The 18064-nt window shown below is 48.1% G+C and overlaps 2 protein-coding genes across 5 annotated transcripts; both read right to left on the reverse strand.

Moving 5' to 3' along the window:
* Nucleotides 1-15: 15 nt before the first annotated feature.
* On the reverse strand, nt 16-6549 carry LOC147181555 (suppressor of cytokine signaling 7-like). 2 transcript variants are annotated; one of them, XM_086090029.1, is made up of 10 exons: nt 4981-6549; nt 4870-4910; nt 4521-4619; nt 3255-3392; nt 2668-2810; nt 2417-2585; nt 2220-2348; nt 1593-1728; nt 1398-1509; nt 16-433 (listed from the first exon to the last, which is right to left on the reverse strand). In XM_086090029.1, exons 1-9 carry the CDS (start codon nt 6279-6281, stop codon nt 1419-1421), a joined length of 2247 nt encoding a protein of 748 aa, XP_085946155.1. In that variant the 5' UTR covers nt 6282-6549; the 3' UTR covers nt 16-433; nt 1398-1418. The 2 variants fall into 2 exon arrangements, with proteins under 2 accessions (XP_085946155.1, XP_085946165.1); XM_086090039.1 differs by lacking the exon at nt 4521-4619 and having other exon boundaries at nt 4981-6548.
* Nucleotides 6550-8978: 2429 nt separating this feature from the next.
* On the reverse strand, nt 8979-17695 carry sh2b1 (SH2B adaptor protein 1). Of its 3 annotated transcripts, XM_086092534.1 has the most exons (10): nt 17432-17695; nt 14673-16570; nt 14498-14599; nt 14328-14419; nt 13731-13807; nt 13492-13647; nt 12837-13048; nt 11438-11612; nt 11210-11300; nt 10394-10568 (listed from the first exon to the last, which is right to left on the reverse strand). In XM_086092534.1, exons 2-10 carry the CDS (start codon nt 16326-16328, stop codon nt 10547-10549), a joined length of 2583 nt encoding a protein of 860 aa, XP_085948660.1. In that variant the 5' UTR covers nt 16329-16570; nt 17432-17695; the 3' UTR covers nt 10394-10546. The 3 variants fall into 3 exon arrangements, with proteins under 3 accessions (XP_085948651.1, XP_085948643.1, XP_085948660.1); XM_086092525.1 differs by lacking the exon at nt 11210-11300 and having other exon boundaries at nt 8979-10568; nt 13731-13804; XM_086092517.1 differs by lacking the exon at nt 11210-11300 and having other exon boundaries at nt 8979-10568.
* Between the last annotated feature and the right edge of the window lie 369 nt (nt 17696-18064).

Raw genomic sequence — 18064 nt, forward strand, 5'->3', positions numbered from 1 at the left:
AAACAGACAGCAGGAGGCCCGCCCACATTTATTGACAGTTCACAATTATGACATCATGGAGGCGTGTCCCAGCACAAGTCACGTGACATCATCAATGTTCGGGCCCCGCCGACTTCCTGGATGTCACTCACCAGGATGGACGTGGCTCGGGATTCGTTTACATGCGAAAGCATCAATGTCCTTCTCTGCATCCTGTAAACAACTTTTTTTCATTTCCAAGGTTCCAGGAGGCTACACAGTTAGCGTCTTTGTCAAAACCTGGCGGCGACAGCAACGGAAGCCGAGGAGTTGTTCTTTCTTTACCTCCCGCTGACCTCAGCAGCCAATCACAGAGCTCAGAGGAAGGTCACCCAAACATGCCCAAATACAGGACGTAGCGAGGGAGCTGATTGGTTGTCCAGCTTCAAGTTCATCCTGCGATGTCCCAAAAAAGCTACAAAAAAATAAAAACAAAAGAAAATTAATAACTTAAAAGGTTTAATTTTACATGATTTTTTTTCTTTTTTAAAGTGCCCTGCTTGTTTGTGTCAAAGCGTTACCTGTTTGCCTTTTTGCGCCCAAACAGTTTTGCTATGCAATAAGCGAGTTTGGCTCCCTCTGTTGTTGTTTTTTTTGTATTGTTGTTGAAAAACTTGTAGATTGAATAATCTCTTTTTAACAAGAAATTTGCACATGCACAAACATCGAAAAGCCCTTTCAGGTTTGCTCTTGATGTAGTTGAATTAAGTCCACATTTGTTTTTTTAACCTGGATGGGCAAAGCTTCCACAAAAAGGTATTTTTCTCCTTCTTGAATCCTCACTTATCTCCTGATAAAAATGTTAAAAATAATAATGGCAGGATAGCATATAGTTTGTGAATGCAGAGGCGCTGCTTATAGTACCTCGTTTGCAATTTAGTCTTTACTCCTTTTTTGCTTTTTTTGTCAGGTGGCTGCACACTCTAATTAAATGATGATGCAACACACAAGCAGGCGGCATTTTTGGTTGGCTTTGGCTGCAGGTGGATCATTCAAGTTTGGCTTAAATTTCAAGAATATGAGGACGACTCAAATAGACATTGACAATTCCATTTGGAAGTAAGCTTCAAACAAGCGTCTTATAATAGTTTTTGTTACATGCAGAAATAAAATTTTGTGTTCCGATTTAAATAAATGCAAAGCACTATATAGTTTTTATACATACAAGTTAAAAAAAAAAGAGGAAAAAAAACAATATATGGAATGCTATTCTCACTTTAGATGTCAAACAGGTTTTGTGACTCCCAGTGGGGGTTTTTTCCCCATCAAAGGTTCTGAGTATTTCAGGCTGCCGACACCTGGTTCAGGCGGAACGTCAACATTGTGGTGTGTATGAGAATGCTAAAAAGAAACAACGGCCTTTGATGGGTTGTACTCACGTTGGTCGGCGTGCCACTTCGCTACGTTTGTGTGTCGCCGGTCTCCTTGGTGGGGCTGACCTCCTCCTCAGGGTCGTAGTAGTAAAACTTGCGCAGGTAGGCGATCAGCGGCCTGCAAACAGGAAGAGACAAGGGCTCAGCAAAAGCTCCGGCGCCGCACAATGACGAACGTGGCGGAGGTGGGCTTAGCCTGACGTGGGCAGCGGCAGCTCCTGGATGTGGTCCACGCGAACCAGCTGGCGGATGCAGAAGCGGCACAGGTGCTGCAGCGACTTGATGCTGCTCAGGCGGGACACGGGATGCAGAAGCTGCACTGGCGTGGGCGGCAGACCTGACAATGAGAAAAGTGCAGCGTGTAGAGGTGGGGTGGGGCACGCCGTGCGTGGACGTCAAGTATTAAGAGAAACCCCGCCTTTGCTAGGATACGTAAGCGCATCTGCCATATTGGATGTGGCAGATTTGCCCGTAAACTTACTTCAGAAAGCCACAACCAATCTGGACTTGTTTTGTTAAGTTCGACCCGTCTAGTTTAAATAAAAATTGTCCAAATTCTCAGAATTTCAGCAGTAAAGCAGACGAAACATCTTTGTGTTGAATACAATAAGACATTTGCATCTAGTTATATTTTTGCTGACTTTCTGATGGTCGTTATGGAAGAAACAAAAGGAGGCAAACTACAATTTTAAAAAAAATCGGATTCATTAATAATCTGAAAAAAAATATCACCAGATTAATCAATTATCAAACTAATTGTTAGTTGCAGTTCTAGTGGTGACGTTCACATATTTATATTTTATTTCGACAGGACGGGCGGCAGCCTACCCGGGACTCGCGAGCGCAGGAAGTAGAGGAACTTCCCGTTCTTGGAGTGCATGATGGCCCGCTCGATGAACTCCACCACCGAATGGCAGCGGTCCTCAAACTTGGGGTGACACCACAGACTGAAGGTCCCTAAGGAGGCACAGGCCAGATGTTACAGGGCAACCGTCATAGCGGCGACAGCCGCGGGCGTGCGTTACCTCGGTAGTGCTCCATGCGTGTGTGGTGCGTGACGCCCTGCGACCTGAAGCTCAGACTGAGGATGTAGCGAGGGTCTGAGCTGTCCCGCACCAGGAAGGAGCCGTCCGCTTTGCCCTTCAGCTTCATCTCGGCATCCTCCCACGTCATGGGACCCCAGTACCAGCCGCACTGCACAGTGAGCACACGCACAGTGAGCTCACGCAAAAATGTCTCACCGCCGGCATCACACGTGATCGCCCGCCCGCCTGACCTTTTCCAGCTCTCGGAGGCTGCTGGCGAAGTTGCCGGCGTCGGGACGTTTGAGTGGGCGGCGGGGCACCGGACGGGATGCCGGCGGGTGCGGGGCATCGAGCCGTAGTGGGACGGGCCTGGGCAGCCCCCGCAGGAACGAGTCTGATGAGAGACGGCAGCATGGTCAGCACCCAAGGCAGCTAGTAACTAGTCTTTTTAGAATCTATTATCATATTGAATATTCCACCCAATAATCAAGTCAACACACCTCCAAATTAAAATAATATTTATTTATTTATTTTTACTTCTAAGGTTGAAATTCGGTTAAAGTGAATGAATTAAAGTATGTATTACTTATCTTTTGTATACCAGCATTATCAGACACCAACAATAGAGCTTCAAGGCAAAAAATTTCAACTTATTTTGGTAGTCATCTTATGAGGTATTTAGATTTTTTTCCCTCCCAAAACCTGTTATTAACCATCTACTTACTACATTACAATTACTTAAGTAAATGTGTGCATACTTTTTGTACTTGTTAGAGTACTTTAATACAACAGGTCCAACAACTAATTGATGATCAAATCAAGTGGGGAACTGACGCACCGTTGAGACTCAGGCTGTGCTGGATGGTGCTCAGGGAGGGGGGCGCACCAATGGGACGGGGGGGCAGGGATTGCATCGACGCCCCGCCGACGCATTCGGACAACGGAATCCGTGGCAGGAGGGGACCACCCAAATCATCTGAGAGAGAGAGAGAGAGAGAGAGAGAGAGAGAGAGAGAGAGAGAGAGAGAGAGAGAGAGAGAGAGAGAGAGAGAGAGAGAGAGAGAGAGAGAGAGAGAGAGAGAGAGAGAGAGAGAGAGAGAGAGAGAGAGAGAGCAAGAGAGAGAGAGAGAGAGATCACAAGATGTCAGGAAGTAACATGGGCTCAACCAATTAATCAGTTGGTCGACTGTATCGGCCAATATCAGCCCTTGTAAAAAAAAATCATCATAATCCGCAAGTTTTACCAATTAAACCTAGATATATTCCTACTTTCTCATGAAATAATAAATGCTGTTCATGATGAGTCAGAATGTCCTTGCACCGTTTGTCCACTAGACAGAGCTCTGACTGTACAGCTTTCGGGTTCATGCGCAAATACAGCCAACATTTACAACAACAGTGGAATATAATGTTCCTTAGTATGATTTTTCTTTGACCGCGCACTGAGACAGAAACAAGTGCAGATGGAGAATGGCATCTGCTTAAATCCGCCGCATTAAAAATACAACGTTTTGGGGATGCATCATTTGACTGTGGAGTGTGACTGTGACGTTTTTTGTAAGCAAACTTTGTTTACCAGATTACATTTTATAGATCAAATGCAACTCTGTCAAAGATTACATGTTTTGATGTGAGAAAGAAAACTCAGCTTTTTATTTTGAAGTCATGACTTCACGGCAAAGAAAAGGATGGAGAAGAAAAGTGATTTAACATTAAAGGGCGTAACTCATGTTTTGACAGTAACGTCACTTCTTATGTTGCTTATATAATACTACTTACATTTGTGGACGAAGTTCATGTTTTTTATTTTTGTACTAGAAAATGACTCTGGGTTGTAAAGTTAAACAAAATCTAAAGCACGTACTCATGTAAAACAGTCAAATGTTCTGCCTGTAATTCATGTTTACTGTTGCAAGCATTAATGGAACAAAAAAGAAGCTGTGTTAAATTCATCAGCCATTTGGAATTTTTTTCCTGCCAAATATAGCCTAAAAAATCCATAATAGTCAGGCACTAGAAGCAACACCAAGAAATAAAACAAAGAAGAAGAGGAAGGGTAGCAGTGGAACAGGTAGCAGAAATTAGCAGGAAGAGGAAATTGTACCGAGCAGACTGAGGCTCCGTCTGGGTGGAGGTGGAGGAGTCGGAGGGTGGAGACAGTTCCTCCGAGAGATCTCCACATCCACCAGAGAGACTGTCTCCCCTTCACACAGAGATAGAGAAGACAGGAAGTGACATCACCGCTATGAAAGTTTAGCACTCAAATAGAAAAGAATGTGGGTTCCAGGTGGCGGAGTGGTACCGTCACTTGCATACAATGCAGGTTGGCGTGGGTTCGCTTCCCCGCCTGGGAGACCATGTTTGTATGTGTGCATGTTTGTGTGAGTGAGTGCAAAAATAAATAAAATTAAATAGAAAAGAATGCTACATATTAGCATGTCAGGTGTGCTCACCAGTGAAGGGCGGCGTGCACGTCAGCGTGGGTGTCTGCAGCCTGACAAACAGGGAGTGATCCGTTAGCACGTCACAACGGCAGCCATCCCACTCAACCTTTGACCACATACCTGCCACCATCCTCCATGTTGCTGCAAGTGGACCCCCATAACCTGGCGGACCCCCATACATCCACCAGACTCCCCCCTGACGAGGTGGACGAGGCGAGGGATGGCCTCTTGTCCAAAAGGCCCCCTGCGCCCCCGCACGAGCTCTTGGTTCGGAACAGTTTACTTAGACGCACCTTCAGGGACCCTCCTTTCCTGGACTTGCCTCTGGGTGTCCTGTCCCCGCCTGGCAGGTCCCCTTCCAGGACCACCAGAGGGGAGGCAGAGCGGCCCCCCGCGGCCAAGCCCAGTTTGGGGGTGGTGGCCCGGCTCTGGGGTTGGGAGCGGGACTGGTGTTGCGGGCGACGCCGCAGTTCAGGGGGCGAGGACGGCGAGCCAGCGGGGGATGACTGAAGACCGCTGGCAGTCGGGAGGGAGCCGGCAGTCCACGTCTGATGGGTGCATACCCCCGCCTCCCCTGCCAGTCTGTGGACCTGCTGCATCAGCCCGCTGAGGGTTCCGCTGGAGAACACAGGCCCAACCCTCCTACAAGGCCCCAACTCCCCAACATCTCCACCTGCATCCAAGCCTTCCAAAACCAGCAGGGCGTCACTGGTCTCGCTCGGATCCTCGCCTGGTGCCATCCCCCCGGTGGCCAAAAGACAGGAGCACTGAGGTGCAGGGGCCGCCACACTTTCATTGCCTTCCCCCACTCCCACCTGTTCAGGTCTCGGGTTCAGAGCCAGGACCAGCTCCTCGTCACCCGTACCACAGCTCTTCCCCAAACTCAGTTGGGGCCACTGCGCCAGCGGGTGGCAGAGGACCGATCCAGAAGGATCAGGTCGGTTCTCCTCAGAAGACGGGACACAGCGAACGTCCCGCTCCTCTGCGCCCCCGGCAGGACCAGAACCCAACTCCGACGAGTCCACCCACCGTGTATCCTTCCCGTCCAAAGGGGGTTGCTCCAAGCCAAAGTCCAACATCCGGTTCCGGAACACCATCAACTGTGCCCTCGAGCCAGGCGCCCCCGAACCAGTATAGTCCAAGTCGTCTTCCTCCTCTGATCTCGGGGGGACCTCCGGCAACAGCAGCCGGCCTTCTAGCTCGCCTTTGCCGGGTAGAGGCGAGCTGTAGTGCGGCGACGCCGAGCCGAGGAGGCCTGGCGGGGACTCGCCGGAGTCCACATCGAAGCCGCCGTGAGCCAGGCCGGCTTTGCCGGATGTGACGAGTTCAGGCTGCCGGTCCAGGTGCTCCAGGTGATCGTACTCGGCCGCCGAGACAAGGAGGCGCATCAACACGAAGTCAGGAGACATTTCGTCGTTCATCGTCACGGGCTAACGTTAGCTTAGCTTATTTGAGTTTAGAGAAGAGCTGCGGGAGCCGAGACGGCTTCGACGGCGCTTGGCGGCCGCCTGGTGGGGCGGCGAGCCCACATGTCCGCCCGACCCGCGACCTCCAACAAGAACAAGCAGACGGAAGAAGACGAGGAAGGGGGAGGACGCGGGCTAGGCTAGCCGTTAGCAGTTAGCCTCCTCCGTCCACCGACACAACATGGAAGGGAGTCAGTGTACGCGTGCGCAGCAGTTGCGTCAATCATCGATCATGTACGCATCAGGGCGCGCGCACACGTTATTTGCGGCGCACTTCGATGGTGGCAAAATGATCCAAAACCTTTTTTTTTTTAATCAATAGCAGATATAGCACAGAAGCCACTTTAATGATTTAACCATCCGTGTGACATTATTTAAAAAAATAAAATCTAACACACAAACAAAAATACACGATTTTACACGGTGAAAACAAACAGTGTATTGTATTGCTGTTGCCTGTGCCGTGGCTAGCATACAAACCAGGCAGATTGTTACAGTATTCAATCATTCATCACATTTTTAAATAAAAAAGAATCCTCACAAATCAAGAAACGATCCAAAGTACAATGCTTTTTAATAAACTGAGAGCTAACTTTCACCGAGAAACGCCGCCATTTTGACTTGTGACGTAAAATCGGAATTGGCCATTGCATCATTGACATAAGAATTAAGCAGATTATAAATCGATTAATTCATACGTTTTTATCCATCTCAGAGAGTCGCCATTTGGGCCAATACCACCCTCTGCTGTTGATTGGATTTAATGTCAACGTGCCCTCAGGTTCGCATTGCCAACATCACGTGATCAACCCCCCTAAAAAAACAAAACAGGTGAGCTCTGACTATATAGGGGTGTACATCTTTCCACAAAAGACGATTTGACACGTTATTTTTTTCAAGGACTGGGATCGATTTGAAAGTGCGACGATTCGATTAGTGGTATTACGAATCGATTTGATATGGTATGGCTCTGTTCGAGAGGGTATGTTGTCGTTTGAATGAACTTGTTACTGTAAATGTTCCATTTTCTATTTTAGGATATAGCTCTCCAATAAAAGACTATTTGATACACATCTCAATATATGTCAAATTGGAATGATTAGATTCAGTTTGATTCGATGTACTTATATCTTTTAAATAAAAATATATTTTTTCTCTTTCCACACGGTTTTTGTCACTACCCTAATATATATATATATATGTGTGTGTGTATATATATAGAGAGAGAGGGGGGGGGTGTTGTTTAGATCTAACTAATCTATAATCGCAGTACCCATAAATCTGTCTTTTCTACTGCATATCTATCTTCTCTACTGAAACAAGACATGCATGTGCACCAAATTGTGCAGGCCTCACTTATGTATTTCCTCCTAGTGTCATTGTTGAAATTTGCTGCAATGATGGCCACACAGGACGCGCACCTTGACAAGCACCACACAAAGGCAGCATGATAGAAAATTAACCAGTACTGACTGTGGGAGGAGCGTCCCCCCATACAACAAAACTGCACCTTTCAGAGTGGCCTTTTATGGGCAGTCTAAGGCACACCTGTGCACTAATCATGGTGTCTAGTCAGCATCTTGATATGGCACACCTGTGAGGTGGGATGGATTATCTCGGCAAAAGAGAAGTGCTCACTATCACAATTTTAGACAGGTTTGTGAACAATATTTGAGAGAAATTGTACGTATGTGGTAAAAGTTTTAGATCTTTGAGTTCATCTAATAAAAAATGGGAGCAAAAACAAAGGTGTTGCGTTTATATTTTTGTTGAGTATTTAAACCAATGTTGGCAGATTTTTAGCATTTTGAAAAGTACGAACTCGTAATTTCGATTTGTGTATTCCATTGGGCTCATCTAGAATAGGAATTTTACTGTGAAAACATTACCTTTATTTTTTTGTCTTCAAAGAAAGTGTGGTTATATAGTGAACCATGCGTGGTTGATGGCAACCTTGCACCCTCTAGTCTCAAATGTGCAAAACCAGCTGTAAAAACTGTGAAGAGGTGGACTGATGAAGCAAAGCTGGCACTACAGGAATTCCTGGACTGTACAGACTGTGGTGTGCTTGAAACTTCAGATGGCAACCTGGATGAATATACCGACACTATAACATCATACATAAGTTTTTGTGAGGACGTGTTTTATGATAAAAGCTACCGTTCATTCAACAATAACGCGCCATGTTTCACAACCAACTCAGCAAAGCCAAATGGTAATGGTGGTAATGGGGTAGATGACACGGACTTCCGACTGCTGGGTTTTACACCCCAGCGCCGTTTCCGGCCACTGCTGGCCGCGTTCCAACACTCGCAACCCGACCCCAGCGCCCCCGAACCGCGCGCTCCAGCTCATCGGCGGGAGGGTGTCTCGGCAGTAAGCACGGCCTGCCACAGGGAGCTACGAAGACAGTTCTACACAACAGTCATTGAATCAGTCCCGAGTTCCTCCATTGCATTCTGGTTTGGTGCTACCACCATAACCTCATTTGTTTTTACATACTTGGCCAATAAAGATGATTCTGATTCTATTGTCCATCTGTTGCTAAACAGAAATGTTTGTTAATGTATCACAAAGTGTTTTCCCTCCTCCTCAGACCACTTGATGTGCAACTATTGTGCTCAAGTGTGAACAAAATCAAGACACAAAGAGTGTTAACATTTCACTATATTTATATTATAATCATTAAATTCATTGTAGTACCTGAAACTAACGAGCAGGGGCGCACAGCCGCCACCGCCCTCGACACGCAGTCCCAGCGACGACAAGGAGAAGAGGAGAAAGGCACAGAGAGTTGTGAGAAAGACCAAAAACACAATGAACAGAAAAATCATGACTGGATATCAAAGAAAATGAGAAGAATCAAAAGAACGAACAAACAAGCAAAAGAAGCACTAAAGTCAGCAGAGATGAGACAGAAAAGGCACGAGTAGTAAAGTTTTTTCTGAATGGATGATGAGGCGGATGAAAGGAGACACACATCTGTCTCCCCCCAAAACGAAAAACACACAGACATTTGAGACAAAATCAGAAATCAATACTATTCTTGCCAGCATGAAAGGACAGCGACAAGACGGACGATTCACTGAGACACTGAGATCGAAAAAACAAAAAACACCACGACCAACCCAAAAGTGCCTGATGATGTGATGACATCATCGGCTGGGCTTAAACGCATCAGTTAAGTATGAGCTCTCACACGCAAAGTCACACACTCATTAACACACAGTGGCGAAGCCAGAACGTGGCTAATGGGTGGGCCTGGACAAATCAGGATGGGCCTGAATCATCTACCATTATTTATTCTAATAACATAAACGGCAACTGTTGGCCGTACTGATAAATAACAGCAGCTGCAACTGCGAGACGAAGGTAGCAATACGAGCAACAACTCTCTAACGTACGGCTCACTCTCTCCAACCTGCTGCGCTACTCTGCAGTACTCCCTCTCTCGCCGCGAGTACCGCGATGTGTTCACAAACACTTGGAAACAAGACAGCAAAATGAAATATGCGCTAACAGCATGGTAAATGGTGAATGAACTGAGCTTATAAAGCGGTTTCTAACACAAGACAACGCAACCTAGTTTGTTACAATATAACATTTTTTCCCCCCATGAATCACACTGGGTGGGCAGTCTGTCAAGCTGGGTGGGCCTGTGTGCATGGCTCCGCCCCTGAGTGTCACACTCACTCATACGTAGCCTCTCAGTCTCACACAAGCCCTAACATTCAGTCACACACAACACATAGCAAGTCAATGGCACACACTGACTCACACACGCGCAGGCTTGTATGAGGTGTTGGTGAAGGTTAGGCGGCGGTCATGTGAGGTACTCGTGTACGCTGAGCCGAAAGTAGCGTGGCGCTCGTTAGTGTCGTAAGCTGCTCTCGGCATGCGTCCGTCTCGTCTTGCTCGTTTAGTGTTACGACTTCCTGTAACAGGAAGCTCCTCCTCAGAAGAAGGAGTACTGGTTGTCCACGGCCCGGGGCGCCCGGGCGGCCTCAAGCTCATCTCCTTCCGCCACCGCTGCCGCCTCTAGTTGGCGCAGTGGAGCGTCCCGGTCGTCCCAGTCCTCCGCCGCGCCACCACTTCCCGCCCCGCTGCTGCCACTTCCTGCCACTGCCGTTGTCACCTCTGGCTCCATCTCTCGTCCTCTCTCCTGGGGCGGGGTCGGGGGCGGCGGGCGTCCCGGTGGCATTGGGGGCGGCTGGGGGGGGCTACGGGGTCTGCTGGTCAAGTCTGCGAAAAAACAAAGACGGCGGGGAATGAGACCAAAAAGTGTGAATGCAGTGGGAGAGCTAGCAAGAGGAAGTGAGGTCGGGAGCGAAGGAGGAGTCATGGAGGCTGTGGTTGTTATGGAAACAGTCAACTCTCACACTGAATGTTTCTACTTCATGTTTGGACCACAAGAAGTACAGATTGCTTCCTATATGGACATCCGTGCCACTTGGTGGCAGTAGCGGGCGTCTACGAGGGCTTCTTAACACGCTGCAGGAAGAGTTTCGCCATTTTTAGTGTCACACAATCCAGCCAATCACGGACAAGGGATGTGGACGCACAAAGCGTTGATGCTAACACGCACGCACACACTTAAGACACACCCTCATGCTTGCATGTGCACATTTTCCTCTCATGCACTCACTCACTCACTCACTCAGTCACACTCACTCTCATGCACGCACGCAAGCACTCATTTTCACACAACACATCCATGCACTCATTCATTCACTCACTCACTCTCACATAACACATGCACTCACTTAATCATTTTCATAACACATGCATTCACTCACTCACTAATTTTCATTAAACACACTCACGCACTCACTTTCATTAAACACATCCATGCACTCACTCATTCACTCACTCGAGTCACTTACACACAGTCAGAGATGGGGGTTGATGGAGAGTCGGGATGGCGCGTGGTGATGACATCACAGACGGTAGGCCGACTGCCCGCCCTGTCCCGGCCTGCAAGGACGAGTGACGGACAAACACAAGATGTCAGAAGTGGGTGGGGCGGAGGGAGGCGGCCATCAGTCCGCCGTGCGGCAAAAGCCCGGGGGCAGGAGAAACGCTGGTCAAGAGCGGGCTGGTCTGGCTCATACCCGGCTGGCGGACGGCAGCGGCGCCCACGAAGCTGATGAGCGTGACATCGGAGGCGCCGCCCGACTCCAGCGGGATGGGGTGCACCCGAAAGTGCTCCAGCATGTCGAAGATGGACTGGAACCAAAGGTGCTGCACACGGCACTGCCCGTCCTCGTTCAGCGACAGACGCAGGTGCTGTCGAAAGGGACAACAAAGGGACCAACATCAATTTGATCAATTCAAATGTGTTTGTGCCTGTGTGTTAGTAAACGTGTGTGGTATGTGAGAGAGACAGAGACAGAGACAGAGACAGAGACAGAGACAGAGAGTGTGTGTGAGTACAGTAAGTAAGTGTTTCCCAAACAGGGTTATGCCTTAGGATATGTGGGCATATTGCAAGGGGTACGTGTAAGCATTTAATAATTCGTTGTCACAGCAAGTAAATTAATAACCACAAAAATGCTGTCTGTCTTTTTTTGTGGGGAAGTCTAAGCAGCAGAATGAGCTGACTCCTTTAACAGGGAAGAAGACCTTTTTGCTCTGCTAATGTGCATTGTCCTAAAAAAAAAATTGTGCCAACAAGACAACACGAGTAGCCCATTGGTCCATTCTAAAAATAGCTCACCAGTGATGGGACACTGTGACGTACCAAGAAGAATTAGAACAGAAGAAGCATGTGAACATTTATCTCTATTTATTTAAACTTATCTTGGTACATGTTTTTTTTTCTCTTCCAAAAATATTCTAGATTTTGTTCAAAAAGCAGTTAGGAATATTAATGAGTGAATGCATAAATGTAATAGATTGTGATCAATGGGGAAAACAATGTCTTTATTCACCCCAAAAAAAAAGAAAAAAAAAAGATCATTTTAGTGCTGTAATATAAATAATATTAAGTGATTTGTTCTTGATTTAAACTCCTATTTAAAGGGGATTCAAAGGAGCTTCAGTTTTTGTGGTAACTGTTATAAGAGCTATATAAAGGCAGATTTATTCTTTATTCTGATTAGTATTTTTTAATGTATATTACTCTGCTCATTTAATTTCAAGGCAACATGTTTGTTTTAACTTTGAGTTAAAAAGAATGCCTAAGAATTAAATGTTAAATTAAGGAAACAAAATAAAATGAGGCTCATTTAATAATCAGTTGTGTTGCATTCTACTTTTGGAGAATCATCAACATGCATCAGTGAGGGGGTACTCGGGGTATGACAAAACTGTTTTGGGGGTACACGAGCAAACAAAAGAGTGAGCGTGAGTGTGTGTGTGTGTGTGTGTGTGTGTGTGTGTGTGGGGGTGTGTGTGTGTGTGTGTGTGTGTGTGTGTGTAACAGTAAAGAGCAGTCGCTTGCTTGGATTTGAAGCTTGGTGTTGCGTCACAAAAATGTAGGTAGGCTATTTTGTGGACGGAGGCACTGACCTTGGCCTTCCCCTGGAAGTTGAAGGTGAGAACGTATTCCCCGCGCCGGGTCTCACTCTGGCGTACCAGAAAGACGCCGTGGCTGGCCGGCCCGCCTGCCAGCACCAACTGGGCCGCTTTGAGGCGCGATAAGGTGCCGTGGAACCACTGACACTCGCTGAGCGGGTGCTCCGGAGCCTCGCCAACCGTTGCCTCAGAGAACAGGAAGGAGCCTGCATGGGAGGACCCACAACATGGTGACTTCAGCACAGCTGAACGCTTCTTGAAGCTTGGAAATACAGTGTTGGGTGCTCCCTGACTTTTTGCTGGTGATACGTTCCAGGGAGTCGTACGTGGTTAAGTGTTTATTTTAGTTTTCTTTACCACGGTGAATTTCCCTAATTGTGTAAAAGAATATACTTTTTGGTTGCAATTTTTTACATGCTACTCCAGGTAAAAAACGTCTAGAACCTTCACTGCTTGTCACACTTAATACATTTAACTTTTAGCCTGCAGAAGGTAGAATAAATAGAGATGCTGATGAAGTTTTTCTTTTTAATTTTAAAATGGCTTACTTTAACCAGAAACCGGGCTACACGTCACATATGAAAATGTGAATCCGCAATATCTGAAGCACAAAGTAGCAAGGGAACACTGTACGCCACATTCGCATCACCTGTTGCATCCGGCGTCTCCGCAAACGGCGTACCCAGGCTAGCCCCGCCCCCTCCGAGAACACGTGGATCGGGTTCGTCCAGAGGGGCTCGTGGCGGCAATTCGGGCGGAAGAGACTCCAGCAGAGGGGAGGATCCCGTCACGCCGCCGTAGCACACTGCGGGGGCATGAGAGAGGAAGCGGCGTCAGGCGAAAGACGAGTGCTGCCATGTTGCGGTGTGTGCATTTGACCATGCTTACCTTGCGAAAGACGGTCCACAATCTCTGACGTGCCGCTGATGTCCAGCGGGCCGCCACCCTCAGGATCTTCCTGCCTGCTGCAGGTGACGCACGTGTTACGAGGCATGCCACGCAAGGTTATTTTAGTTAACTGAAACTAACAAAATAAGTCAAACTAAAATTCAAAAACCAACAAAATAAAATAAAAACAAAAATGCTTAAAAAACAAACAAACTGCATTTTACATTTACAAAGCTAAGTGCGTTACTTTTTTCATTTTACAATGGTATTCATTACATCTTGCACACAAGTAATACACTTTTCTTTTCTTTTTTTAAATCAAAACTAATACTAAAACTAACTAAAACTAAACTAAAACTATTTTGAAATAACTAAAATTAAAAACTAACAGAGCGGACCTGAAAACTAATTAAAAAAAGTAAACTAAAAACTAATTATAATGAAAATTCCAAAACTACAATAACCCTGACGCCACGTCACGCCATGTGTCATATTAGTGCGTCACAGATGCCACATGCCGGATGCCGAACTGTCACATCCCAAGTTATGTGGCACATGCCGCATGCCACACGTTCCTAGCCAGGTGAACTTCCTTACCTGAGACAGATGCCGTTGCGGATGTCACTGAGCCACGCCCTCATCTGGACAGCGTCCCGTGTCTCGATCACGTACTGGACGGCGCCTTCCAGCTGACAAACGAGCACGGATGAGCGCAAAGACGCAGGTGCTATAGAAAACGTCCACCGGCTCGTGTGTCAGCATCTCACCTGCAGCAGAAAGCTGTTCTCCTTGTCGGGAACTTCCAGCGCCGTTGTGCTCCTTACGTCCACAATGGCGCCACATGCCACTGTCCGTCGCGGTTTGGACGCCTGACCGCACCAATAACGGACGCAAACATCATCATTATTTTAAGCGTTACGCTCGTCACCATCATCATCATACCTTGGGTGGAATGAAGAATTCCAAGTAGTACTCATCGCCTCGCTCGCCTTCACGTTCCCTGTCTCGGAGGACCAGGCGACACTTGTGCCAGCGTCCACCCCTCCAGGGCACGTTTCCGGCACCGACCGCGGCCGCCACGGGAGCCGTGGCCACGTGTGCCGCCGCGTTGTTGTCATGGCCGTGATGAGGGAGAGCAAAGGAGAAACCTGGGAAGCCATGACCTCCGCTCAGCTCATCGTTGGATGAACTGACACTCACCCCACCTTCCCGAACTAGCCGTCCCACCTTCCTGGGCGGCGCCACGGCAGCAGCGGCGCTGCTAGGTGGCAGCACAGAGGCGGCGGCGCTCGGGGTGAGGACGGGGGGTGGGGATCGCGTCAGTCTCAGTTTTTCCAGACGGTGGCTCCACTTGTCCTTCTCGCCGCCTTCGCCGTTGCTCCGACGACGGTCCCGAGCAGCGTCGGAAAATGAAAGAGAGGTGGCGCTGCTGGATGATGATGGGGGCAGAGAGGATGAAGAGGAGTGGGGCAGGGATAGGGGCATGGATAGAGACACGGGCATGGAGGAGGTGGGTGTCGGAGGCTGGGTGGTGGCGTTCCGGTTCGGGGCGGCGTCCTGCATGCCCACGGTGTAGCTGTAGCTGGCGGGCAGCGGGCTCGGCACCGAGTCGCTGGACGAACTCCGCCAGTGCAGGATGCCTCGCACGCTCCCACGCACGCTTCGCCCCACGCTGCGCAGCGAGAAGCGCTTCTTCACTTTGTTTTTAGAGACGGATCCAGGGCCGCCTCCTTTGCAGCCGGGCGGGGGCGTGTTCGGCACGTGGGAGGCATCAGGTGAGTCCACTTCGCCGCTCTCCACTTCCCGCTCGTCCAGCTCCGCCTCCTCCCCCACGGACGCAGCCCCCGGCCAGCTGTCTTCCTCTTCCTCAGCGGGTGCGTCCCCATTCCCACTGGCTGTCGCGCCGCCCCTGTCGTCCCGCCTACCGTTGTTACCACCCACGGAGGAGCAGCAGGATGACGACGAAGACGGCGGCAGGACCTGTCCGTGGGCGTAGGGGTCTTGAAATCTGTCACCGCTGCGGCCGTCCAGCAGGAGGCGCGTGGGTGCCTGTTTGGAGGCAGGTCGCCCCATGTTAGCGGTGGAGCAGGGCGGAACAGTTCCCCCGGATACCGACAAGGGGGACACAGCTTCTTCTTCTAGGGAGGTGGCGTCCGACTGGGGAGCCCAGCTCACCAGTTCCTCCCTGCCAGAGGGGCCGCCGGGTGGCGGCACACCCTCCAGTTCGCTCTGGAAGTGGCGGACAAAGCGATCCGTGAAGCGGCGGCAGAAGGCGGCGGCCGAGTCGGACGAATAGTGCGGGTTCTCCAGGAGAAAAGCCCGGAAGTGGCGCGCAAAGTCACCAGCAGCCACGCGAGCATGAAGATCGCAAAATTCAGTCCAGCTGAGGCAGGGCGAGGGCGAGGGCGTGGGCGTGTCAGACAGCGAGGACGGGTGTGCCGGGGGCGGTGGGCTAATCAGAGGTGGGAGGGGCGGTGGCCGGGGCGACAGGGGCAACAGAGAGGGCGATGGTGGGGATGGTGATGGGGAGGGCGACGGGGGTAAGGGAGAGGAGTTTGTGGCCCGAGGGCTGGGAGGAGTTAAAAGCGAGCCGTTCATCCTCCTGCCGACAATGCCAGATCAGATGGGTCCTGACTTGTAAGACCGACAGACGAAGAAAACTCCGTACGTCCGATCGTTTACAGTTGAGTGCCGAGTCTGGCACTCAAGGGCCGTGATGCATAATGGGAGCCCACGATGTGTGGCTACATGATCCCGACAGCGTCCATGGTTCCTCGGAGCGGTCAGGTGGCAGCAGCGGTCAGGCAGCAACAGTGTGGCAACACATGGGAGGCCACATCCTGATGCACAAACATACAAACATGCATGAACAACATCAACTATTAACAACTTTTAAGTACAGTATCATATTTATTATCATCCTACTGTATATTCTGTTGCTTCCAACACTAACTGAATGAATTTCATATACTAGAAATGCTTCGTAACAGAAATATATTGCACCAATTATAACAATAATAAACTGCAATAATCATTATATGGCTTTATTTGATGCATTTATATTTACATTTGCACATTATATAATACTTCACACTATGAGACCTTGATGATTATTTTATGTTAAACATTTCAATTTAGTACTAATTTAATATGAATTAAGTTGGCCAAAAATCGATGTATTTTTTATTTGAAAGTCAATTTCTTAATATTTGTCACAGGAAAACGATATTTATTTCACTGGAATTGTCTTCTTCTTTTTTTATTATCTAACAATGCTGTTGTTATGTAAATAGCATACACACATACCTTAAATATAGAAAGTAAGTTTTGAATGATTTTTACACATAATGTAAATATAAGCAGTACATTTTTTATTTATAGTTTTTTGTTGTTGTTTTTTTAGCCATGCAGCTACGTGTAACATTGAGGTAAATACGCTCTGACTTTAGCTCGCTCACGCTAGCAACGCGGGTGTTGCTCACTCAACGAAACAAAAAATACTAAAAAAAAAAAAAAAAACATCGCTCAAATGCACCATGTGTCCCAATAAACGAGAATACGTTTGTCCGAGAGTCACGTTTTAAGCCATCGCTTAGCATTTCAAAATGTATTGTGGAGCTACGCTAGGCCGTTAGCTCCACGGCTAGCTGCTAGCAGCGGCTATTAATAAACCTGAGATGAGCAGCATCAACCTACGGTACCTGCAAATCACAGCCGCGCTCAGGCGTCTGTCAACGGGGCCAAGCCCGAACGAGACATGACGAGCACGGAGGAGCGGGGCGCATAGCGGCGCGATGGCACCCATGGGGAAAGCTTCTTCTCCTCCTCCTCCTACTCCTCCTCCTCTTTCTTCTTGTTCTTGCTATTCTTGTTGTTGCTCAGATTTCCAGGGACAGCAGCAGCAACTCGCGACAGGCAAGATGCTAGCTAACAGGCTAGCCTGTCTGTCTAGGCTGTTTGCTCGCTTCGACAAACTCTCACGAGACTCGGCGAGATTGGAACGTCACACGCACACATTGCTGGACGATATTTTTTTCACAGTTCACACTTTCAAATACAAAACAATGAATACAAAACTCAACAAAACAAATACAAGTTCACTTCCAAAGGGTTATACAAGAGTTGACAATAAGACAAATGTTTTCATATCGCTCAGATTTGATACTTATAAAGGGTTTCAAATATAACTCAAATTATATTAGAAAAACATTGAAGATGGGGGTGATTTAAAAAGTATTTGTTTATGAAGAAATAATTTGGCTAAACACAAAATTTAATTATAGCACAGTTCTTTGTTCTTGTGTTCAAGAAAAGTTCCAAATGTTACAATGTCT

Source organism: Leptonotus elevatus, chromosome 1 (genome assembly GCF_054856555.1).
Source record: "Leptonotus elevatus isolate MCC_2025b chromosome 1, RoL_Lele_1.0, whole genome shotgun sequence".
In the NCBI taxonomy this organism is placed as follows: Eukaryota; Metazoa; Chordata; class Actinopteri; order Syngnathiformes; family Syngnathidae; genus Leptonotus; species Leptonotus elevatus.